Below are 26,998 nucleotides of genomic sequence, written 5' to 3'. Positions count from 1 at the left end.
AATATTTAAGATCCTGAAGGTTATTGACAGGATGTTTCCTCTTGTGGAAGAATCTGGAACTAGGGGGTCACAGTTTAAAAATAAGGGATCACCCTTTTAAAACGGAGATGAGGCAATATATTTTCACTCGGAGGTACTGAGTCTTTGGGACTCTCTTCCTGAAAAAGCGGTGGAAGCAGATTCTTTGAATATTTTTAAAGCGCATGTGGATAGATTCTTGGTAAGCAAGGGATTGCACATAATGTAGATTAGAGGCTCGTATCAGATCAGCCATGACCTTATTAAAGAGCAGTGCATGCTCCAGGGACTGAATGGCCTTGCCACGCTCTTTGTTCACATGTAAGTTTATTTTTATTTACTCTGTCCATAAATAACTTCAATATTTTGAAACCACCAGTAGATTTCCTCTTAACCTTCTCTGTTCTAAGGCGAACAAGCCCAGTTTCTCTTGTCTCTCTGTATAACTGAAATCTGATACTTGAAAGTCACAAGTGCAAAGATTAGGGAAAGAGCAGAGATGTGGGACTAATGGGTGTGGGTCAAAAAGGGAAAGAAAATGGCAATGAGACAAAATTAATGGCTCTTTACTTAAATACACATAGAATTCGGCACAAAATAAATGAATTAACGGCACAAATTGAGGTTAATCAGTGTGATCTTATAGCCATTACAGAGATGTGGCTATAAGAACATCAAAACTGGGAACTAAATATTGTGTGTTTTTGTAAGGACTTTTTGTAAGGACAGGCAGGAGGGAAAGGGTGGAGGGGTAGCTTCGTTATTATGAGGTGGAGTAAATACAGTAGCAAGAAATGATCTTGGATTGGAGGATGTAGAATCCCTATGGGTGGAGGTAAGAACATAGAACATATAGTGCAGAAGGAGGCCATTTGGCCCATCGAGTCTGCACCGACTCACTTAAGCCCTCACTTCCACCCTATCCCCGTAACCCAATAACCCTTCCTAACCTTTTTTTTTTGGTCACTAAGGGCAATTTATCAAGGCTAATCCACCTAACCTGCACATCTTTGGACTGTGGGAGGAAACTGGAGCACCCAGAGGAAACCCACGCAGACACGGGGAGAACGTGCAGACTCCGCACAGTGACATAGCAGGGAATCGAACCTGGGACCCTGGCGCTGTGAAGCCACAGTGCTATCCACTTGTGCTACCGTGCTGCCCACAAATAAGAAATAACAAGAGGAAGAAGACACTTGTGCATGACACTAGGGGCTTTTCACAGTAACTTCATTGAAGCCTACTCGTGACAATAAGCAATTTTCATTTTTTTTTCCATGAAGTCTATTAGCCCCCAAACAGTAGCTATACTGTAGGATGGCAAATAAATCAGGGGATAATAAAGGCAGTACTTTAATCATGGGTGACTTTAATCGTCATGTAGATTGGGGAAATCAAATTGACAGTTAGCAATGAGGAAGAATTCATAGAATGTATTCAGGATAGTTTCCTCAAACAATATGGTGTGAATCAATCCAGGCATCAGGATATTTTGGATTTGGTAGTGTGTAACGAAGCAGGTAATAAGGCAGGTTTAATTAACAATCTTAAAGTAAAAGACCCGCTAGGAAACAGTGACCATAATATGGTAGAATTTTGCATTCAATTTGAGAGTGAGAAACCTGGGTCAGAAACAACTGTGCTACACTTAAATAAGGGTAATTCTAAAGGAATGAGGGCAGAATTGGCTGGAGTGGACTGAGAAAGAAGTTTAGCAGGAAAGATGGTTGATCATCAATGGCAGACATTTCTGAAAATAGTTCATGACTCACAGAAAAGATACATCCCAGTAAGGAAGAAGGCTTCTCGGAAGGGGATAAATCGACCATGGTTAACCAAGGAAGTGAAGGATAGTATCACACAGAAAGAAAAAAACATTTAATGTGTCAAAGGTTAGAGGTAAACCAGAGGATTGGGAAAGTTTTAAAAACTAACAAAAGATTACTAAAAAAATAATAAAGAGGGAGAAGATAAACTATGTGGGTAAACTAGCAAGTAATATAAAATGGATAGCAAGAGCTTTAAATATATTGAAAGGAAGAGAGATGTGAAAGTGAACATAGGCCCCTTACGAGAATGAGACTGGGGAAACATTAATGAGGAACCAGGAAATGGCGGAGGGGTTAAACAAATATGTCGCATTAGTCTTCACAGTGAAAGTCACTAATAACATTCCAAAAATACTAAATAATCGGGGGGTGGGGGGGAGGAAATAAATACAATAACTTTCACTAGGGAAAAAATACTAGTGGAACTAATGGGGCTAAAGGCTGATAGATCCCCTGAACCTGATGGGTTGAAACCCAGTTTATTAAAGGAAGTAACTACAGAGATAGTGGATGCACTGGTAGTAATCTTCAAAGAATCCTTCAATCCTGGAAAAGTCTCAGAGGATTGGAAAACTGCCAATGTAACATTGGAGACAAAAAGCAAGTAACTATAGGCCAGTTAGCGTAAACTCTGTCATCGGGAAAATGTTAGAGTGAATTAAAAGGAAATAATAGCAGAACATTTAAAAATGCACAATATAATCAAGCAGAGTCAGCATAGCTTCATGCCTGCAAACCTTTTAGAATTCTTTGTGGTGGTAATGAGCAGGATAGATGAAGGGGAATCAGTAGATGTATTATACTTGAATTTCCACAAGCATTACTTAAGATACCACACAAAAGGCTACTTATAGGATAAGAACCCATGGTGTTGGTGGTTGTATATTAGCATGGATTGAAGATTAGTTAACCAATAGAAGACAGAGAGTTGGGATAAGAGGGGCATTTTCAGGTCGGCAACCTGTAACAAGTGGAGTGCCACAGGGATCTGTGCTGGATCCACAATTATTTACAATATATATTAATCTGGGCAGCACGGTGACAGTGGCTAGCACTGCTGCCTCACAGCTCCAGGGTTCAATTCCGGCTTCGGTTGACTGTCTGTGTGGAGTTTGCACTTTCTCCCCGTCTCTGTGTGGGTTTCCTCCGGGTGCTCCGGTTTCCTCCCACAGTCCAAAGATGTGTAGGTTAGGTGGATTGGCCATGCTAAATTGCTCCTTAGTGTCCAAAATGTTAAGTGAGGTTACTGAGATAGAGTGGAGGCGTGGGCTTAAGTAGGGTGCTCTTTCCAAGAGCCGGTGCAGGCTCGATGGGCCGAAAGGCCCCTTATTCACTGTAAATTCTATGACTTGGATGAGGGAAATTGATGTACCATTGTCAAGTTTACGGATGGCACAAAGATAGATTGGAAGGCAAGCGGTGAGGTTGACACAAAGAGGGAAGAGGGACAGAGAGGGTGAGGTGAGTGGGCAAAAACTTTGCTGCATGGAATATAATGTAGGAAAATGTAAAGTTATGCACTTTGGTAGGAAGAACAAAGGATCTGAATATTATTTAAATGAAGAAATACTGCAGAAAACTGCAGCACAGAGGGATTTGGAGACCCTCGAGCATAAATCACAAAAGCTAGCATGCAGGTTCAGCAGAGAATTGGGAATGCAAATGGAATGTTGGCCTTTATTTCATAGAATTTACAGTGCAAAGGGAATGGAGTATAAAAATAGGGAAGTCCTTCTCAAACTATACAAGGCACGAATTAAACCACACAGTTTTGGGCATCTTATCTTAGGAAAGATATTCTGGCATTGGAAGCAGTCCAGAGAAGACAGAGGTGAATCACAGAATCTACAGTGCAGGAGGCCACTCGGCCCATCGAGTCTGCACCGGCCCTTGAAAAGAGCACCTTTCTTATGCCCATTCCCCCACCCTATCCCCGTAACCCAACCTAACCTTTTGGACACTAAGGGGCAATTTATCATGGCCAATCCACCTAACCTGCACATCTTCGGAGGAAACCGGAGCACCCGGAGGAAACCCATGCAGACACGGGGAGAAAGTGCAAACACAGTCACCCAAGGCTGGAATTGAACTTGGGATTATGGAGCTATGAAGCAGCAGTGCTAACCACTGTGCCACCATGCTGCCCAGATGAGGAGGATTTTTTTCTCCCAGAGGGTAGTGGATCTGTGGAACTCTTACCCACAGAGCCAGGGACCCAGGTCCGATTCCCGACTTGGGTCACTGTCTGTGGGGAGCCTGCACGTTCTCCGTGGGTTTCCTCCGGGTGCTCCGATTTCCTCCCACTAGTCCCGAAAGACATGCTGTCAAGTGAATTGGACATTCTGAATACTCCCTCAGTGTACCCGAACAGGCGCCGGAATTTGTCGACTAGGGGATTCTCACAGTAACTTCATTGCAGTGTCAAGCGTACTTGTGAAAATAATAGATTATCATAAAAAAAAGGTTGTGGGGGGGGGGCAGCAGGAGAGGGTGATGTTGCTGAAGTTGTTTAGTCCTCCCTGCCTGAAGGTGGCGCAGGAGGGAGACGGTGGTGACGTCGAGGAGGGGGGGAGGGAATAGGTCACGTGCGAGGGCGGGGCAAGAGGGCATCAGGTGGGAGAGGAGGAGGAGGAGGCAGGTCTGTGCGCGTGAGGGAAGATGCCGATGGGTTGACGTCAGGCCCAGGGGGCGGGGTAGCAGAAACGGCCGGCGCTCGCGCCCGTTCAAATCGGCGACAAACCGACTTCTAGCGCGTGGGCGCGCGTTGACGTATGTGCGTGCGCGCACCCCGGCCCTACGCACCCGTTTTCTCCCTCTCTCCTTCCCCACATTCACAGTGACGGCCGGCGCTGAGCCTCCTCAGGGGTGCCGAGTCCATGTAACTTATTTATTATTAAATTTTAACCCCCCCACCGCCACCATCCCCCTTCCTCCCGAGCTTCTGCCCCCCCCGCCCCCCCATTAATATATAGAAAAGCCGCGCCCGGGCAATTATGGACACTAAGGCGTTCACCAAGGAGCTGGATGATTGGATCGAGCAGCTGAACGAGTGCAAGCAACTCAACGAGAACCTAGTGCGGACCCTGTGCGAGAAGGTGAGCCAGTGGCCCGGCGGCTCCCTCCGCCGGCTAGCGGGCGGGCGTGTGAGGGGCGCGAACCCTGCCAAATACTGTGCTAGCGCCCGGGGCGCTGCCGCCGGTTCGCGGCTGCCAAATAGTGAGACAGCAGTGGGCGTATGTCCCCGCCCGCCTCGCGGGGTGGGGGACTTCCGGTACGCCGTCGTTTCCGGTCGGTGGGGGAGGGGAGGCTGACACACACACCTCTACACCTTTGAACCAGTCCCAACTGCTCATCCAAGGACCATTGCAGATTTTTTTTTTTGCTACATGCAAACTCGTGGATTTTTTTTCTCGATGCTATTTTTCAATTTTGAGGCCAATCGGCCCATCGAATCTGTGGTAGCTCTGGAAGAACGTACTCGAGATTCCCATTCCCCCTTGGCCATGCAAAATCTTGGCGGTCCTGTTTGAATTTATAATAATGTCTTGTCTTCTCCATAGAATCGTGGCCATTTGAGCCTTTGCTGGCTCATTGTAAGATCTATCCAATTGGTCTCATAAGAACCATAGCATCCCTGCAGTGCAGAAGGAGACCATTCGGCCCATCGAGTCTGCACCGACTCTCTGAAAGAGCACCCTAGGCCCACTCCCCCACCCTAGTCCCCATAAACCCCCCTAATCTGCCCATCTTTGGACACGGGTAATTTAGCACCGCCAATCCACATCTTTGGACTGCGGGAGGAAACCAGGGCATCTGGAAGAAACCCACGCAGACACTGGGAACAAGTGCTTAATTCCGCACAGTCTCTTAAGGTTGGAATTGAACCCGGCTGCCTGGTGCTGTGAGGCAACAGTACTAACCACTGCCATTGTGCTGCGCATTCCAATTCCCTACTTTTTCTTCATTGCCCTGGAAATAATTACTGTTAATTATACTTCCACTGTCTTTTAAATATGGAGAATTGCAGATCATAACCTGCTCTGTGAAAACATCACCTTTCCCTTTATGAGCCTTTTTCTATGTGGAATATCTATTAAATCTCCCTTCAACCTTCTCGGTTCCGAGGAGAACAATCCCAGTTTCTCTGTTCATTTCCGATACGTGTAATCCTTTTAAAGGGTGGTGTTCAGAATGTCAAAATGCTGGCACTGAGGCAAAACCAGTGATTCAACAGTTTAAGTAAGGGTTAATACTAATGGAAAATACTTTAGACAAATTCAGAAACTGCTAGAAATACTGAGACATTTGGCATCTGTGGAGAGAGAAAGAGTTAACTTTTCAAGTTGTTACCTTTGCTGTCTTTTGGACTGGAATTTCTTAATAATAAAGTGCACAGTTTGCACAATGTTCACACGCTGAGGAATATACTCAACCGAAATTGTTGGTAGAAAGTCAATTCTTTAGTTGAAGGTTGATTTGCCTTTTGCTATGAAAGGTTATAATCAAGAATTTTAGTTGGTAGTTGCTATATTTAGCAGTATAAATCAATGCTCCTTTCATCTTGGGATTGAAGTATAATAATGGAATGGAATTGCTGTATCTTAGAAGCTCAAACTAGTTGAACTTTTCTCGTTTCTATTAAGCTCAATTGATTTTGTTAAAGAGGTTATTGCTTCTGAACCCACCAGTATTTGTTATTTGCTTTTAGTTTCCCATTTTACTGTTAATTGTTTGACCTTATTTTCCATCCACTGAATCACTCATTCATTGGTGAAAATGCTCTGCAACGATAAACCTATTATAGGAGAGATAGATTGGGAGGACCAAAATGTTAGTTGGACTCCGATGATAGATAAATTGTCAAATTATGTGTAGCTTTGTGCCATAGGTGCTCTTTAGTGAGGACTAAGTTGTGATATCCCATATTAAGTCCTTGGCAAGGAACTCTGTCCAATTATTCTGGGCTGGAGTCAGACCCAGAGGTGACAAGTCTGATGATTTAGCCAGATCATATACTCTCGAAAACATGTTGTCCAGATGCTGTCCGTAAGAAACAACCAAAATAGTTACTGACAAAGGCAAGTATTCATGCCAATATTGAAGAGAATGTGTTTTGGCATTGGGTGGTCCATGTTCTCGGGGTTCTTTACACAGTTATTTCTGTTAGATCAGTGCTTCCACCTCTCCCGTACTTGTTTCATTGGTTTGGGCGGAGCTTTCAACCTGACTCCTTTTTGTTCCATTTGCTTCTCCTGGCTATGCACTTGCAAACCTGCCCTCGTACCTTCAATTATAGGCTGTGCAGAGACTGGACATTGGCTGTTTGAAAAAGCCTGTACTTATGCCCCATTGTTCCGTTTTATCTTTTAATACGCTATTATTCAACAACTAAATTTGCTTTGCTGAACAACAATACAATTTGTCTTGATCATCTTGTGCAACTCTTTCTTAGTATGTTAAATGTTTAAATTGGTGTTCTGGCTAAATTGTTTACTAGCCAAGTCAATGGTTATACAACAATCCAATCCTTTGCAGTACTGTCCTAGGAGTTCTGTTAGTTATGCTGTTCTTGAATCCGCTCATCTGGGAAGGCATCAGATGGTGTATTTGTGTTTGATCATAGACGATGAACAGAAAAATTAACCCCCATCTCCGTTTGGCCTCACTGAGCAGAGTCTCCTGACCTGTTGAAAATTACAGGTGCAAATTATCACTCCATTGTGACATTAATGTGCCTATTTTTTTGGTCTGAGAAAGGACTATACAGTTTCAAGTATGTCACTGCCAGTTAAGATTTTGTGACACAGAAGCTTGATCTTAATCTGCATTACTGTGGACATTTATTTTGAAGAATCTTTTCTCACATTTATTCTCCCATGTTTTGACATTAAATTTATCCAAATAATCTGTGGTCAAAGATCAGTTGCAATAACATTTATACAATCATTCTTGCCGCACAGTCTTGCAAAAATAAAATGAAACATTGGGGTTTCACAGTAAATTCTCAATCCTTGTCCAGTTTGCTTGTCAATCATCCATGTGTGCTATGGTATAGTACTGCAGGATGTGGTTGCCTATTTTTGATTTTTAGAGAATGTGGTTAGAGCCAATATTTATAATCGGGAGAAATTGTGGCAAGAAGCCAATATTTTGGAAGAAAAAGCTTTTTCTTGTTTGTGACCTTTTTAGTCGGAAAATACTTAATCCAGGAGACTGGGCCGTGTTCCCAATTCTGTATGGTTTAAAAAAAAAAAATCAAAGGGTACAACACAACACGGTTCAAATAGCGTCACATTATACTGGATATTTCTAGATTTTGAAGTCTGCCTTGTTGACTGACCCAGATAACTGTTAAGTCAGAAGGCACTGTTTCTTGCTGTATTCGAGGTATGGAGTGAGAAGAGAAATTGTAGAACTGAATAAAGAATATTATTATGGACCCAGGCCAGGCCCCAACAGTGGCTCGGATACTGGACCGAATCCCCAATATTTCAGATTATTTTTGTAAGACTGTGCGGCAAGAATAATTCGCTCCAGGATTGATTGCACAATTTGGTATTTTGAAAACAAAACTTTATTAACACACTATTAAAATCTTTTACCTCACACCCGAAAATAGCTTATGATTACCCCTTAAGCAATACTACTAAATTAGTAACATTAAAATAAGTAACATTAATTCCTATCTCTATTCCCAATTAAGCAACAAGAAAGAAAAAACATACAGTTCTCAATCCATTTGACACCCCAATGGCACAGAGTAATACATGATTTCCTTCCAGAACAGAGTTTGGCTCCTGTTAGAATCCCTGGAGGCTCTGGCTGGATATCTTCAAAAAGATGTTTCAACTCGTTGGTTTCAGCTTTCCCCCTTGACCTCTGACAAGTCTGCACTGCTTTAAATACTATTAATATTTTTTTTAACAGTCAGACTTTACTTGTGGTCTAAAGGATAGCCAGATCAAAATTCAACTGAAACCTTCTCAAAATGTCTGAACATCTTACCCCCATCCAGCAATTACACCATCTCCCCAAATTGAAAAATTAATTGCCCAGGCTTCAAAAACATTAACTCCCCAAGGACAGCCCTCTTTCCCCCCCCCCCCCCCTCCCCAAAGTCAAACAGTGCATTAGCACAGGTGTTTTACTCTCGTCAATTTCACCTCTGGCTTCTAAAAGCATTATGATTTTGCAAAACAAGATTATTTTAAAAACATGACTACTGCAGTCAAACACACTCTAAACAGACTTTTAACCCTTAAATTGCCAAATGTTTATAATCCAATATAGTTAAAATCCTGCATTCGTCACAATGGAAGGAATGATGATACAGACACTGGAGCAGATCACAATTATTAGTGTCTCCTTGTTTCTTTAACACCTAACTATAGCGACTTCTTTTAAAAAAATAAATTTCGAGTACCCAATTCATTTTTTCCAATTAAAGGGCAATTTAGCTTGGCCAATCCACCTACCCTGCACATTTTTGGATTGTGGGGGCGAGACCCACGCAAACACGGAGAGATTGTGCAAACTCCACACGGACAGTGATCCAGAGCTGGGATCGAACCTGGGACCTTGGCGCCATGAGGCGGCAGTGCTAACCACTGTGCCACCGTGCTGCTTTCGGCAGCTTCTTTAACGTGCTAATCAGCAAAATCCAGCTGGAGATGTATCTATTCAGCAAAACCATGTTGATTTGAAGAATATATAATTGTGTTAACACAGAAATAGAGTATCATGCTTTGAACCTTTTTGATTTGGGTTTGATTGCATTGTTTTAGAATTGCTGCATTCCACTCCAAGCAAAAACAAGTTAGTCAACTCTAGAGCACTGCCGCCCATAGTAAGTTCCTGCAAAACCTGCAATTTTATCAGTCGTTTTTAAACAGCTATTTAAAACTGAACACAAAGCAAAGTAGCAATTTTAGATTTTGTAATTACAGGGCTCGTAAGTCATTGCATTCTTAACCGCTATGTGGTCCTTTTTATTTGATCCATTCAGGACACAGTATAAAATTGTCCCCACTTCTTGCCTGAAATCTGGAAACAGCCTTTCTTAAAAACAAGCCATAACCAGCTGGAAGCCTTTCAAGCAACCTGCTGCTAAATCCTGGGCAAAATTACGCCGTCAAATGAACCGTTAATCTGTTTACATTTTTCAGGATACGTGGTTTGTTTGTGTCATTACTGCCAGAACTGTTCAGTTTATTCCATGAGGCTGAATGTCTGTTATGGCTGAAAGTTGAGTTCGTGGTCCAGGAGCACCTACATGTCAGGACCAGCTAGGAAGATAATGCCGGATGGTGACCAACTGTTCTTTCTAAAAACAATGGGAGGTGAGCAGGTCATGCAGACTGAATAATGACCCCCAATCCTGGCAGCATGGTGTCACACACCACCAGGGACCTAGGTCCAAATCCAGCCTTGGGTGACTGTGTGGAGTTCGTACATTCACTATGTGCTCCGGTTTCCTCCCACAGTCCAAAGATATGCACCTTTGGATTGGCCATACTAAAATAGCCCCTTAGTGTACAATGATGTGCAGGTTAGGTTACAAGGTTACGGAGATAGGGATACAGTGATGTGTAGGTTAGGTTACAAGGTTATGGAGATAGGGTGGGGACCTGGGTGGAGTTGGTGCAGATTCAATGGGCCGATTGGCCTCCTTGTGCACTGTAGGGATTATATGATCCTGATAGTATCCCTAAATAAAGTTCTGTTTATTCTAAAATTGGAAGAGTATGCATTTGGGATTTTGCACAGTCTAGTTAAACACCCCTGCCTGGTGCTGTTGCTGTGGAGATACCAGTATTTATACATTTCAACATGTCATGCATCTGTTCGAAGAAAACGAGGATGCTGAATGCATCAATTGAGGCAACAACAGAATTATAGATTTGTGTCCTATGAGGTGTATATCACAAAGACTAGGCTATGTTTTCTGCAGGGTTTCTGCTCGGTCTTATTTCATATTCATCTTTGGTACAATAGCCTGGTTGCAATGGCTCAAAGCCACTTTAAATATTAAGTTGTTTAGGGATGAATCCAGAGTTAGGTGCAGTTTGAGTATTAAGTGGGTTGGCGGAAATGGAGGCCAATGTGCATTATAAGGATTTGGCTATACTCATTGATCTTCTCTCATATCTGTTATAAATGGTAGAGCTCAACTATTTGTAGTTTAATTTGTTGTCCGAGAGGAACTTGCAAAAATGTATTCCTTGTGTAAAATTCTGATTCAATCTGAGATAAACGCCCATCTCCGAACGATAACATCTTGGTTATCAATTTAAAGTAGGCGTGTGAGAGAATGGATCTCAGACTAAACATCCGGAAACAAAGGTCCTCTACCAGCCTGCTCTTGCCACACACAACTGCCCCCCCCACCCCCAACCATCAAGATCCACGGTGAGCCCCTGGACAATGTGGATCACTTCTCCTACCTCGGGAGCCTCCTCTTCGTGGGAGCAGACATTGGTGATGAAATCCAGCATTGACTCCAACGTGCCAGTGCAGTCTTCGGAGGAACAGAGTGTCCAAAGACCAAGACCTCAAATCCAGCACCAAGCTCATGGTCTCCAGAGTAGCCATGATCCCCGTCCTCTATGCATCAGAAACTTGGACAATGTACTGCAGATACCTCAAATCCCTGGAGAGCTATCACCCAGCAAATCCACTGGCAGGATAGGTCTATCCAAGTGAGTGGGTATGTCAAAGTGATCATCCTCTCCCAGGCAATATCCCCATTACGCTCGACCAGCTGCGATGGGCAGGCCACATTACCCGCATGTCTGACCCAAGACTCCGGATGCTATACTCTGACCTCTGCAATGAGAAGCGTTTGCTAGGAGGTCAGGGGAAACGCTACAAAGACACTCTGGAAGCCTCCCTAAATAAATGCAACATCCCCATTGACATGTGGGAATCACTTGCTTTAGAACGCACAAAGTGGAGAAGAAGCATCTGCGAAGGCACCAATCACCTCGAGTGACGCAGGGTGGAGGACTTGGGAGGTCAAGCATAAATAGTAACAAGAGAGTGTAGAATTCAGAGCGTCCCACCCACCAACCTCATCAAACACCACTTGCCAAACCTGTGGCAATGTCTGCAGATCCAGGATTGGACTATTCAGCCACTGTACAACCCACCTCACTGCAGTGAAAGCAAGTCATCCTCGACCCTGAGGGACTGCGCAAGAAGAAGACTGGAGAGAACAGATTGATGGACCTTAAATAGAATTGGTAAAAGTTTTGAGGTCTATAGAATATTTTGTTTGTTTGGGGTTAAAATTACTAATTGACCCCCATGCCTCAGGACTAGTAACTGGAAAGGTTGACCAGAGCACCCGATTCTTATACATGCCAATGATTCCTGGATAACTATGTCAGCGGATTTGGTGAGGACTGGATTATAGATTAGGCTTAATTCACAGAGTTCAAGTGGAGTGCCAACACTCTCTGTATAAGCTCCCACATGAAACATCACTTGGGTGAGCTAATGGCTGACCTGGCAACCGTGCCACAAGAGAGTAAGACCTGGATTGTCCAGGAGGGGTTAACTTCATGTTATCAGGTAAATTTACTGTTTCTGTACTTGGGAGTGTGGGAATTGAGGAATTCGCTCTTGGTGTCCTCCACCACCTTTTGATTGGAGCTCAAAAGGGGTTTAAACTCAAGGATTTTAAATTAAAGGTTATGGGGACCAAATTGAAGTCTACTAGGATGGAAGTAGTGGGTAAGAACTGGGCAATATAATTTTTGATAGTCTTAAGGTTACTAAGCGGCACGGTAGCACAATGGTTAACTGTTGCTTCAGTGTCAGGGTCCCAGGCTCAATTCCGGCTTGGGTCACTGTCTGTGCGGAGTCTGCACGTTCTCCCCGTGTCTGCGTGGGTTTCCTCCCACAGGTCCCGAAAGACCAGCTTGTTAGGTGAATTGGATAATCTGAATGTTCCCTTAGCGTACCCGAACAGGTGCCGAAATGTGGCGACTAGGGGCTTTTCACAGTATTGCAGTGTTCATGTAAGCCTACTTGTGACAATAATAAAGATTATTATTAAGGGCAAATGATGGGAGACCTGCCAAGAGAATATTAGAATAATCAAATCTGGAGGTGGCTATTGCGGGTTTGAGCAGCAGATACGCTAAGTTAGGTGTGGATGATGTTTATTGAGGTGGTCTTTGTAACAAAGTGGATTTGGGGATGGAGGCTCAGCCAAATGACCAATATGAAGGTTGGTTGTAAGCTATTTTGTTCAGCCTAACGCTCATGGTGATTAGTAGAAATTGGGAGCACGGGTATGAATTTCTGTTTTGGAACTGTCATGTGAGAGTACCTTTTAAGAAATGGGGGTTTATCGAATAGCTGTAGTGGGTGTACCTTTAAGAAATGGGGGTTTATTAGAGAGCTGCAGTGATGTCAGAATGGGTGGAGCTGGGCTGTCTGTCTGCTTTACTTTCGTTTTAGGCTGTTTGCTACAGGGTGTGGTTAGTTTTTGTATTGAGAGCTGGATAGCTGCAGGCAAAGCAAGGAGCTGCACAAGGATCTCTCTGCAAACTAAGGACTGTCTCCAAATCAATTGGGTGATTTCAAAGTGCTGACTGCTCTCAATCGTGAATTTAAACCTGGTCTCTGTGTTAAAAAGGTGTATTTTTCTGGATGTTGTTTGGGAATTTATTAAAGGTTATCTGTCGAGTACTGTATTCTTTGGGGATTTATTGGTGTTGAAAGTAGTTAAGATGTTTCCTGTGGGTTTATAAAGTGTTAACTGGTTTCATAAATAAACATTGTTTTAATTTAAAAGTACTGTAGATTTCTGTTTCCATCACCCCTGCAGAGTAAGCCCGTGTGTTCCCCATAACCACAATCTATTAAAAGTTGTGGGTCAGGTGAACTCCATGATACACTTCGGGGTTCTCTAAACCCTGGCCCATAACAGAACAAAGAAAAATGGGTTTGTTTTAACAACTATTTAGCTGTAGAAAATTGTAGTTCATCTAAAGCTGGATGTCAGGCAAGCAGTCTGACAGCACTGTCTGCTGCTCAATGCTTTATTCAGCTGATCCATTAAGAGTTCAGTGTTCTTACTCCAGAACCTCAAAATGCTCCTGTCCCTGTGAATACCAGCAAGAGCTTTACATGCAATCTAAATGCAGTTAACTGATGTCATTCAGGGGCAAATTGTCTCTGTGATTGCAAGTATTTTACCCTAGTATGCGAGCATAATACAAAATTTCACACCATGACGTTTCATTGAAATCTGAGTGATGTATGGGCAATATATGTTCAGGTCATTATGTTTGTAAATACGTAGCACAGTGATTTAGACACCGGCCTTTCAGCTCAGGATCCTATTTAGGATGCTGGGATGGAATCCCTTTGGTCTGTTATGTCTCGAGTCCCAACAACTGCGCAAAGATTGGAGCAACTTGGACTGCTAGAAGTATGCACCAGTATTTAGCCCATCAAGTCTTCCCTACCAAGTTGTTCATGACAACTCCTTTGAATTCCAATACTCGCCATTTCAGCCTTGAGAGGTGACCTTGGTTTAAATGCTAACCAGTACAAGGTTGAGCATCTTTTTTTTTTTTTTTCGAGAGCCAACGTGACATCACGAGTGAGAAATCCCACAAGGCTCTGGGAAGGTTCCCGGGCAATATGCAGTTTCCAGTGCGCTGCGGGTGTGCAGGCATTATATTCAAAATCCGATACACATTCAGCCCCAATCATTTCCGATAAGGATGTTTAACCAAGGATATTATTTTAAACTAACTGTGATAACAGGACTAGGGCACAAGTTCACCAGTAAACGTCTAATTTAGGTCTAATGGAAGGGATATTTTCTGGCTGGATGATCGTATGTAATAGAGTAATGTAGGAAAGAACATTAATCTATGTTATGTAATAAATGGCTGGACACAGTTAGGTTTTTGTGGATGAGTGAAAATGGTGCCACTCATCTATATCTGTCTTACAAAATAGGGTAGAGCACCCATCAACCTAAACCATCAGTGAGTTGCAATGTTTCCCCTCGAAGCCACAGGCTGTCTATTTTCAGAAATAAAAAAAAGGAAGGAGCATGTTCACTTGCATCCTCTTTTCCACACCACACCCTTCTCCTGTCCTTTATAGAACATACAGTACAGAAGGAGGCCATTCGGCCCTTCGAGTCTGCACCGACCCACTTAAGCCCTCACTTCCACCCTAACCCAATAACCACTCCTAACCTTTTTTTTGGTCACTAAGGGCAATTTATCATGGCCAATCCACCTAACCTGCACGTCTTTGGACTGTGGGAGGAAACCGGAGCACCCGGAGCAAACCCACGCAGACACTGGGAGAACGTGCAGACTCCGCACAGACAGTGACCCAGCGGGGACTCTAACCTGGGACCCTGGTGCTGTGAAGCCACAGTGCTATCCACTTGTGCTGCCATGCTTCCCTGTTGTGTTGCCTTGGGGAGCTGCCCAGAAGAGACTAGCACACTTGCGAACCCTTGCAAAACTCTTAATTGCACCCTTGTGTAACACTATCATGAAGGTGGTAACAAGAATGTACTATATCCCCAAATTGTTTTTATAATCTAGTGCAGGTTCCAAAATGGCTATTTGTTTTCCACTGCTGATTTGTAGCAGTTAAATGGGATTGTTGAAATTTAATCTGGCAATTTATTGGAGAAATTAATACATTGAATTATCAAAGCATTGTTTTTGTTAACTGTAGCTCATATTGGATGAAAAGGCTTTATTTTTGTCATTCATGTCAGCTATACTCCCGAGTGCTAAAAAGTGAATATATTCTCATGCCACCAGTAACTGGATTTTTCCTTTTATGAAAAGGTTGTATGTTTTCTCAAAAGTTGAAATACATGTATATCAATTAGGAGCGGGAGTAGTCGAAACGGCCCCTCGAGCCTGCTCTGCCGACATTCAATAAAATCATGGTTGATATCATCATCACCATCTTCAACTCCACAATACCAACTACCCCCAGTAACTTTTCACCCTGTGGTTTTTAAAAAATTAATATTTTTATTCTTTTTCATATTTACAAGAACAAATAATTAACAATGACAACAAATACAATGGCAATCCCCTAGCCAACAATCCTCTTCATCCCACCCACCCTCAAACAGCTCCCAACATCTTGAATACAAAACACCAATGAAAAAGAATAATCATTAATTTATACATTCCAACCCCCCCCCCCCCCCAACAATGTTCGATGTCATCCAATTTGTGAAAATGCATGATGAACAAGGCCCATGAGTTGCAGAATCCTTCCATCCTCCCCCTCAATTCGAAATTTACTTTCTCGAGTGTTAGGAAATCCAGCAGGACTCCCGCCATGCCGAGGCACACAGTGGAGAAGCCAACCTCCACCCCAACAGAATCTGCCTTTGGGCAATCTGGGCAATCAGAGAGGTGAAGGTTAAGACATCTGTCTCCGCACCCACTTCCAACCCAGGCCGATCTGACACCCTGAATATGGCTTCTTGGGGGCCTGATTCGAGTCTCACATGCACCACCCTTGAGATTATTCTAAAGACCTGGTTTAGCTCAGTATGCTAGATGGCTGGTTTGTGATGTAGAACAAGGCCAGCAGAGTGGGTTCAATTCCCGTACCAGCTGAGAATTCTGAAGACCTCCCTCCAATACCCCTCCAGTTTTGGACAGGACCAAAACATATGAACGTGATTTGCGGGGGGGGGCTCCCCCACATCGTTCACAAACATCCTCCTCCCCCTCAAAAAGTCGACTCATCCTTGCCCTTGTGAGGTGCGCCCTATATACCACCTTCAACTGAATCAGCCCTAACCTCGCGCACAAAGTTGAGGCATTCACCCTCTGAAGCACCTCACACCACAACCCCTCCTCCATGCCCTCCCCCAACTCTTCCTCCCACTTTGCCTGAATCCCATCAATGATACTTTATATTCTCCCAGAATAACCCCATAAATCGCCGCCACCAGCCCTTCTTCCAATCCCTCTGCTGTCAATATCTCATCCAACAGTATGGGGACCGGTGCAATCGGAAAGCTCTGTACCTCCTTCCTTGCAATATTTCGGACCTGCATATATCTAAACATCTCCCCTTGCCCCAACCCATATTTCTCCTCCAACTTCGCAAACCGGCCTCCCAGAAACAAATCCTTTAATACCCTAACTCCCCTCTCCTCCCATCTCTGAAAATTCCCATCCCACCTCCCAGGTTCAAATCTATGATTCCCTCGAATCGGCATTTCCCTTGACCCCGGCCACAACATAAAGTGCTGGTGCAACTGCCTCCAGATCCTGAGCGTCACCACTATCACTGGACTCAGAGTATTTCCCTGGGTCCACCTGGAGCGGCACTGTTGCCAACACTCTCAACCCCGAACCCCTGCATCGGCTCACCTCCATTCTAACCCACTGGGTATCCCCCGCACCTTTTCGGTATTCGCCGCCCAGTAATAATACAGTAGATTCGGGTGACCCAACCCCCCTGACGGCACCTTCCTTATCTTAGCCACCCTCTCTCCTTTCCCCCCCGCTCCAAATAAACAAGGTAATTATCTTTTCTACTTCCTTAGAAAATGTGTTTGGTAAAAAGATCGTCAGGCACTGAAAAATGAACAAAAACCACAGGAATACATTCATCTTAACTACCTGCACCTGACCTGCCAGCGATAAGAGGAAGACAATCCCATCTTGCCAAATCCGCTTTCACCCTCCCCACCAAACTAGTGATGTTATATCTATAGAGCTCCCCCCAATTTTGTGTCACCTGCGCCCCAGATATCTAAAGTGGGTTACTGCCCTGCGGAATGGCAGCACCCCCCCCCCCCCCCCCCCCCCGGGCCGGGACACCACAAAATAGTCACTTTTGTCCAAATGTAGTTTATACCCCGAGAAAGACCCAAACACTCGAAGCAGCTTCATTATACCACCCATCAACGCACTTAGTTCTGACACATACAATAGCAAGTAGTCTACGTACAAAAATATCCTATGCTCCATCCCCCCCCACCCCCCCCATCCCCTCCACGCCCCCAAACTTCTCAACGTGATGGCCAAAGGCTCGATCGCAAGCGCAAACAACAGGGTGGACATGGGACACCCCTGCCTGGTCTCTCGATGTCGAGCAAAATACTCAGAATTCATATTATTCGTGCGGACACTTGCCCCCGTCTCCCTGTAATGTCATGTTACCCAATCTAAGACCTCCACTATCCGATCAAATGCCTTCTCGATGTACAGCGCCACTACTACCTCTGTCTCCCTCCCTTCCGACTGTGCCATAACTACATTCAGAACCCTCCTAATGTTTGAAAAAAGCTGCCTCCCTCTTACAAATCCCGTCTGATCTTCCCTTACCACCTTCGGGAAGCACTCCTCCAGCCTACCCGCTAACACCTTTTGCATCTACATTCAAGAGTGATATGGGTTGATACGAGTCACACTCTGTCGGATCCTTATCCTTCTTGAGCAACAAGGAGGTCGATGCCTGCCTCAAGTCTGAGGCAACACCCCCCTTCCCTATCGCCTCCTCAAACATCCCCACCATCTGCGGCGCCAGCTTATCCCTAAATTTTTTATAGTACTCCACCGGAAACCCATCCTGCCCTGCATTCTCCCAATCGCATCCTTTATCTCCTGCTCCCCTATCACCCCCTCCACTGTGGTCCTATCCTCCTCCCCCAGCCTTGGATATTCCAAACCATCCAGGAATTCCTGCATTCCCCAATCCTTCCCCAGTGGTTCCGACCTATACAACCTCTCGTAGAACTCCTCAAAAACCTGATTAATCTTGTCCGGAGCCACCACCAACTTCCCTGTCCTATCCTGAACCTGAACAATTTCCCTTTCCGCCACCTCCCTCCGAATTTGACCTGCCAGCATGCGTCCCGCCTTCTCTCCATACTCAAAGGCCGCTCTCTTCGCCTGCCTCAATTGGCGCACCACCTTCCTTGTGGACAGTTGGTCAAAATTCACCTGCAACTGCTTCCCCTTTTCCAACAGTGTTGGATCCACATCTTCGGAATACCTCCTGTCCACTTCCAACATCTCATCTATTCACCTTTGTCGCTCCATCTTGTCCCCCTTATCCACCTTTTGCCTTTAACGATATCACCTCTCCCACCCCCCTGCCTTCAAAGCTTCCCATACCACTGCCTGTGAGACCTCACCTTTACAATTCAACCGCACATATTCTTCAATCACTTTTCCAATCTTATCACAAAACCTTCAGTCCCCCAACAGCCCCACATCCAATCTCCACCTTCGCTTCTGCACTATTCCCTTCTCCAACACCATATCAAATCAGTGTGGCACATGATCCGATATCGCAATTGCCGAATATTCCGACCCCTTGACCCCGGCCAACAGCTACTCCCCCACCACGAAAAAATTTATCCGCGAATAGGTGTTTTTGCCTCTTCCAAAATGGCGCCGGAGCGAGGCGACTCTCTGCAAGCTCTCCCCAACAGATCCACTTTTTACTTAACTTGTACTCGTTCGAATCTTTTATGTATTTTTTTTCTATTCCCTTTCCTTCCCATGTACTTAATGATCTGTTGAGCAGCTCGCAGAAAAATACTTTTCACTGTACCTCAGTACACGTGACAATAAACAAATCCAATCCAATCTTGTGAACTGAAGAGAAGAAGGAATACTCCCGCTCCCCCAGGTGCAAGAACCTCCAAGAGTCCACTCCTCCCATTTCCACCATTAGCCCAGCCAATGCCTTCGCTCCCCCTGACTGGGTAAGCGATCGCAGTTGTAACCTGTCCAATTTTGGCTGCTGCACCATGTTCCAGTCTCCACCCACTATCAATTCATGTGAATCTAAGTCGGGGATGGTCCCACACACCTTCTTTACAAACCGTGCATCATCCCAGTTGGGACCATACCCACTGACCAATGCCCCTGTCACTATTACATACCTACCTCCCTGATCTGCCACAACTTTCTCCATTTGGAATTTCGCTCTTTTATTCATCAGAACCGCAAACCCCCGCGCCCTACTATCAAATCCTGAGTGAAACACCTGGCTAACCCAGTCCTTTCTAAGCCTCCCTGACCCTTCACCCTCAAGTGAGTCTCCTGCAGCATCGCCACATCTGCTTTCAAACTTTTCAAATGCGCAAGCACCCTCAACCTCTTCACTGGGCCTCCCAACCCCCTCACGTTCCACATAACTATCCTCTTTCCTCCTCCCTCCTTATCCACCATCATCATAATTTCGGGCCCTACCCACTGAGCCTGACCCATCCTGATCCATTGTTGACATCGACCCCCCCACTCCCAGGATCTCTCCCCAACACTCCCTCTCGAAGAAACCAGTGTCGATCCCCTCCCTTTTCTCACCTCCTAGGCCAATTGAAACCTGCTCACCAGGCTCCAATGTCTGCAGCCCCTCCCCCCACAACACCTCCGTTCACTAGCCGACTTAAGTTAACTAGTGCAAGGGACCCTGCTCAGGCCTTTCCTCCCCTCTCACCCAGTCCCAGGAAGAGAAAACAATCAGACATATACTTTTCATTAAAAAACGTTGCTGCAAAGAACAGCAACAAAAATATTTAACCTCCATAACAGTAAGAAGTAGGAACATTATTCAAAGTTACATACATATATTTTCCCACTCTGTACTTCCGTCCCAAGCCTTCTGTCTTCATAAATGCCTTCGCCGCCTCCACTGTTCCAAAACAAAAGTCTCTGGAGTTGTAGGTCACCCTTATCTTTGCTGAATACACCACTCCAAACCGCACTCCACTGTCGTACAATGCCGCCTTCACTCGGCTGAAAGCCGCTTTGCCAGTTGCACCATCAAGTCCTGATAGATACGAACCTTGGCACCAGCCCATTGCACCTCCCACTCCTTCTTTGCCCAGTTCAGTCCCTTCTCCTTCATGTGATATCTGTGAAAATAGATAATCACTGCCCTTTGCAGCTCATTTAACTTAGGCTTAGGCGTCAGCGATCGATGAGCTCGGTCCAATTCGTACCGAGAGGATCTCCCATCAGTTCTGCCGGTTACGTGCCCTCCGCCCCCCTCGAGCAGGCCCACGATCCTTAAATTTTGTCCTCTTGAGCGGTTCTCCATATCCTCCAGCTTTCCTCAGAGCCCCTTATTGGCCTCAACCACCCTCTACAGCTCATCTCCCATCGAGGTGAGCTGATCACTATGCCGCGACATAGCCTCCTCCACTCCCTTCATCTTCTCACTCTGTTCCTTTACCTCACCTGACGCCTTTGCAACAGCTACCTTCACCGGGGCAATTGCCTCCTCTACCAACGCCTTCAGCGCCACTGCCATCTCCTTTCTCATCACCTCCATATGCTTGGCAAACTGCTTTTCGAGCTCTAGAGACACCACCTCAGCCATCTTCTTTGCTGTAAGCAGTGCGGCTCCACCCAGCGGCCCGGCCTCCGCCCTCTTGTCAGCCCCCGGGCTGGTCTTCGCGCTCGACGGCGAGCTCTCATTCTCTCCCTTCCTCACTGCTTCTTCCTCTGATTTTTGGACATCTTTCGCCTCTTTACCAGTTCTAAGTCCTTCATGAATTTCTCCCAGGACTGGGCATTAAAAATTTCCAAAACAAAACAAAAACACGCCTCAAGTAGGAGCCACCCAAAGTGTGACGACCCCTCTACATGTTGCCTTTGGCTACCTCGTGTTCTGGACTTACCACCACCACTTTGGCTGCCTCGTGCTCTGGACCAAGCCCCGCTGCTCCGTCTGCCTTGTGTTCTGAGCCCTGCCCTGCCGCTCCAGTTGCTTCAAGCACTGACCTCAGTCTCACTGCTCCAGCTGCTTCACAGTCTGCTGCTCCACACTTTGGCTTCAGTCCTGCTGCTCTAGCTGCCTCACCCTCTGCCACCGTTTCCGCTGCCACGTGTCCTGGATTTGGGGCTGCCGACTCGTGCCTCAGACTCTGCCCCCCCAGCTCCAACTGCCCCGCACTCCGGGCTCGATATCTCCGCTCCGGCTGCCCGACACTCCCATAAGGTTTTTCACCGGTTTGGTTTGGCGCCCGTCCCACCAGCCCTAGAGGCCGAAAAAGATCGGGGGGTGGGGGGGGGGAACACCGACACCGCCGAAAAAGAATATCCAACGGCGGGTCCTTTCACTTTGTTGTTAATCAAGAATCTATCTAGCCCTCCTTTTCAAAAAAAAAATCAGAGACTCTGTTTCCATTGCCTTTTGAGGATGAGAATTCCAAAGACTTGTGACTCTTTGAGAGAAAAGAATTCTCCTAGTCTCTGTCCTGAATGGGTGATCCCTTATTTTAAACAGTGACCCCCTAGTTGTAGATTCTCCCACAAAATGAAACATTCTCTCCTTACCCACCTTGTCAAGACCCCTCAGTATCTTTTTAATCAAGTCACCCCATATTGTTCCAAACTCAAGCTGATGCAGGCCTAACCTGTCCAATCTTCCCTTATGAGATAATCCTCCATTCCGGGTATTAGTCTAGTAAACCTTTCCTGAACTGCTGCTTCTGTATTTACATCATTCCTTAAATAAGGAGACCAGTACTGAACACCAATGCCATGTATAACTGAAGCATAATCTCTACTTTTGTATTCAATTCCCCTCATAATTAATGATAACATTCATACTAACCTTCTGCGATTCATGCACTAGGACACAGATTCCTCTGCATCATAGTTTTGTGATTTCACTCTTTAGATCTTTTTATTCTTCCCACCAAAATATCCGATTTTACATTTGCAAAGTTTTTGCCCATTTATTTAACCTATCTATATACCTTTGTAGTCGTCTTCACAACTTGGATTGGTTTACTGTCACATGCACATGCACATGTACAGTAAAAAGTATTTTTCTGCGAGCAGCTCAACAGATCATTAAGTACATGAAAAGAAAAGAAAATACGTAAAAGGGCAACACCAGGTACGCAATGTAAATACATAGACATCGGGTGAAGCATACAGGAGTGTAGTAGTCAGTCCATAAGCGGGTCGTTTAAGAGTCTGGTAACAGTGGGGAAGAAGCTGTTTTTTAATCTTTGCGTGTTCTCGGACTTTTGTATCCCCTGCCCGATGGAAGAAGTTGGAAGAGTGAGTAAGCCAGGTGGGAGGGGTCTTTGATTATGGTCCCCGCTTTCCCAAGGCAGCGGGAGGTGTAGCTAGTCAATGGATGGAGGTGGGTTTGTGTGATGGACTGGGCGGTGTTCACGACTCTCTGACGTTTCTTGTGGTCTTGGGCTGAGCAGTTGCCATACCAGGCTTTGATGCAGCCAGATAGGATGCTTTCTATGGTACATATGTAAAAATTGGTGAGAGTCAATGTGGACAGGCCAAATTTCCTTCATTTCCTGAGGAAGTACAGGCGCTGATGTGCTTTCTTGATCGTAGTGTCAACATGGTGGACCAGGACAGATTTTTGGTGATGTGCACACCTAGGAATGTTAAGCTGGAGGCCATCTCCACCTCTGCCCCGTTGATGAGACACGGGTGTGTTCCTGAAGTCAATTACCAGCTCTTTAGTTTTGCTGGCATTGAGGGAGAGATTGTTGTCGTTGCAGCACTCCACTAGGTTCTCTATCTCGTTTCTGTATTCTGACTCAGCATTGTTCAAGATCCGACCCACTATGGTCGTGTCTTCAGCAAACTTGTAGATGGAGTTGGAGCCAAATTTTGCCACACAGTCGTCTGTGCACAGGGAGTGTTGTAGGCGGCTAAGTACGCAGCATGCAGGGCCCCGGAATTGAGGATTATGGTGGAGGAGATGTTATTGTTTATTCTTACTGATTGTGGTCTATGGGTCTGAATGTTGAGGATCCAGTTGCAGAGTGAGGAGCTAAATCCTAGGTTTTGGAGCTTTGATATGAGCTTGGCTGGGATTATGGTGTTGAAGGCGGAGCTGTAGTCAATAAATAGGAGCCTGATGTAGGAATCCTTGTTGTTGAGATGCACCAGGGTTGAAGTGTAGGGCCAGGGAGATGGCTTCTGCTGGGAACGGTTGCAGTGGTATGCGAATTACAGTGGGTAGAGGCATTCTGGGAGTATGGAGTTGATGCGCCTCATGACCAGCCTCTCAAAGCACTTTCATTATGATCAATGTCAGGGCCACCGGACATTGCTGGGTTCTCCTTTGGCACCGAAATGATGGTGGTCTTCTCGAAGCAGGTGGGGACCTTGGTAGCAGAGTAGGGAGAGAACATAGAACATAGGCCGGGATTCTCCAATCCCGCGGCGGGTCGGAGAATCGCTGGGGGGCGCGAGAATCGTGCCACGACGCTCCAACGCCGGGCAATCGCGCCCGTGCGGTCGCCGCCGCGCTGGTCGGGCCCCCAGCGATTCTCCACGCTCAACGGGCTGAGTGCCTGCCAAGTCCCGCCGACATGGGTTACATATGGTCCCACCCGACGGGACCTCTGAGTTCTGGCTGCGGGGGCCCTCCTGGTGGAGGGGGCGGGGGGTCCTCCATGGTGGCCAGACCCGCGATCGGGGGCTACCGATCGGTGGGTGGGCTAATTCCTGGAGGTGGGGGGTCCTATGTTCCTCCAATCCGGGCCCATGTAGGGCTCCATCATATTGCACGGACCCGCGCCGGCCATGGTGCACATGCGTCGGTCGTGGCGCGCCGGAGCAGCGGACAGCACTCCAGCGCTGTTCTAGCCCCCTAGGAAGGGGTGAATGCCTGGGCCTAGAGGCCCGTTGATGCCGGCGTCGCTCGCGCCGGTTTTGACGCCGGCATCAACACTTGGCTGGGGTTTCAGAGAATCCCGGCCATAGAATTTACAGTGCAGAAGGAGGCCAATCAGCCCATCAAGTCTGCATCGGCCCTTGTAAAGAGCACCCCACTTAAGCCCCACACCTCTACCTTATCTCCGTAACCCAGTAACACCCCCTAACCTTTTTGGACACTTAAGAGCAATTTTGCATGACCAATCCACCTACCCTGCACATCTTTGGACTGTGGGAGGAAACCGGAGCACCCGGAAGAAATCAACGCAGACAGGGGCAGACTGTGCAGACTCCACACAGACAGTGACCCAAGCCGAGAATCGAATCTGGGACCCTGGCGCTGTGAAGTAACCGTGCTAACCACTGTGCTACCGTGCTGCCCGTAGGTTGAAGATGTCCACGAACACATCTGCCAGCTGGTCCAAGCCGGATCTGAGTGCAAGACCAGGGACCCCGTCCAGACTCGTCACCTTCCAAGGGTTCACTTTCAGGAAGGACGATCTGACTTCGGAAGCTGTGACGGCGGGTACGGGTGTGTCCGGGGTCTGCTGGAATAGTCGACAATGATTTGATGGTTTCCTGCTTGAACCGAGAATAGAATGCATTGAGTCCACCGGGGAGTGGCGCGCTGTTGCTGGAGATTCTGCTTGACTTTGCTTAATAGCTCGTTATGTTGTTTAGGCCTTGCCACAATCGACGGGAGTCTGTAATGTTGGTCTGTGACTCGAGCTTGGCCTGATATTGTCTCTAGGCATCCCGGATGACTTTGCGGAGGTAGTACCTGGATTCCTTGTATAGGTCAGGGTCGTCTGACTTGAATGCCTCAGACCTGGCCTTCAGACATAGATACATAGAAGGTAGGAGCAGGCGTTTTGGCCCTTCGAGCCTGCTCCGCCATTCATTACGATCATGGTTGATTATCCAATTCAATAGCCTAATCCTGCTTTCTCCCCATAGCCTTTGATCCCATTCTCGCCAAGTGCCGTATCCAGCCGCCCCTTGACTATATTCAAAGTTTTAGCATCAACTACTTGCTATGATAATGAATTCCACAGGCTCACCACTCTTTGTGTGAAGAAATGTCTCCTTACCTCTATCCGAAATGGTTTACCCTGAATCCTCAGACTGTGACCTCTGGTTCTGGACACACCCATCATTGGTAACATCTTCCCTGCATCTACCCTGTCTTGTCCTGTTAGCAGGACGACTCGATCTCCCTATTAAGCCATTGTTTCCAGTTACTTTCCCACTCTCCTTTGTTGTGGTATCCTCCTCAAATTTAACAATCATACTTTTGGTCCCTTCTTCCAATTAATTTCTCTAAATTGTAAAAAGCTGACTCGCTGTTTCTTGTTAGTTCACCAATTTTCTCAGAAAATGATCGATTTTTGCCTACTCTCGGTTTCTTGTTAACTCGCCAATCTTCTATCTGTGCAAATATGTTACCCCTTACATCACAAGCTTTTATTTCTCCCAATAACCTTTGATGTGGCACCTTAATAATTGCCTTCTGGAAATAAGTACAATACATCCACTGGTTACCCTTTATCCATAGCACATGTTACTTCAAAGAACTCCATTTAGTTAATTAAACATAATTTCCCACTCATAAAACCTTGTTGACTGTGGCTGATTACCTTGAATTTATCGAAGTGCCTTGCTGTAACGTCTTTAATAATAGTTAAGCTAACTGGTCTGGAGTTTCCTGCTGGTCTCCCTTCCTGAATAAAGGAGTTACATTTGCTATTTTCCAATCTAATAGAACCGTCCCCAAATCTAGGGAATTTTGGAAAATTAAAACAATGCATCAACTATCTCACTAGCCATTCTTTTAAGACCCTAGGGTGAAGTCCATCAGCACCCAGGGACGTCGGCCCACAGCTCCAACAATTTACTCAGTACCACTTCCCTGGTGGTTGTAATTTTCTTGAGTTCCTCCCTCCTTCCACAGCTATTTCTGGGATGTTATTAGTATCCTCCTATAGTGAAGACCAATACAGAATACCTGTTCAATTCATTTGCCGTCTCTTTATTTTCCATTGTTAGTTCTCCAGTCTCACTTTCTATGGGACCAATGCTCACTTTAACTCTTTTATAAAAACTCTTACAATGTTTTTATATTTCCAGCTAGATTTCTCTTGTACTCTTAATTTTTTTCCTCCTCTTCATCTTTAGTGCTGTTTTTTATATTATGTCCAATCTTCTGACATGCCACCCAAAAAGCAATTATTTGCTTTTCTTTAAGTTTGATACTACCTGACTCTTATCAACTAGCCATGGATGGTGGGTTTTCCCTTGGAATTTTTATTTCTCATTGGAATGTCTCTATCCATTTAAATACATAGAGCATATTTTTCAAAGTTCTCACTGGAAGTTCTCATTTGTTTGAAATTCTTTGAGATATGCTGGGGGCACTATTTGTGTGGTATAATAATTGTCTTTAAAAAGATTTTGATAACT

General features: G+C 45.6%; 1 protein-coding gene across 2 annotated transcripts in view; it reads left to right on the top strand.

The window, feature by feature from the left end:
• Positions 1–4,655: 4,655 nt before the first annotated feature.
• The window catches only part of ppp2cb (protein phosphatase 2, catalytic subunit, beta isozyme), a 40,361-nt gene continuing 18,018 nt past the window's right edge, over positions 4,656–26,998 (top strand). Inside the window, exon 1 of one of the 2 annotated variants that reach the window (XM_072495396.1) lies at positions 4,656–4,942. In XM_072495396.1, the coding sequence (XP_072351497.1) occupies positions 4,841–4,942 (102 nt within the window). In that variant the 5' untranslated portion in view covers positions 4,656–4,840. Of the gene's footprint in view, positions 4,943–10,165; positions 10,187–26,998 lie in introns of those variants that run through there. The other variant, XM_072495397.1, reaches the window with a different exon arrangement.

Source organism: Scyliorhinus torazame, chromosome 3 (genome assembly GCF_047496885.1).
Source record: "Scyliorhinus torazame isolate Kashiwa2021f chromosome 3, sScyTor2.1, whole genome shotgun sequence".
Classification (NCBI taxonomy): Eukaryota; Metazoa; Chordata; class Chondrichthyes; order Carcharhiniformes; family Scyliorhinidae; genus Scyliorhinus; species Scyliorhinus torazame.
Note: the sequence above shows the minus strand (reverse complement) of the source record. Positions and strands in the feature narration are given on the sequence as shown.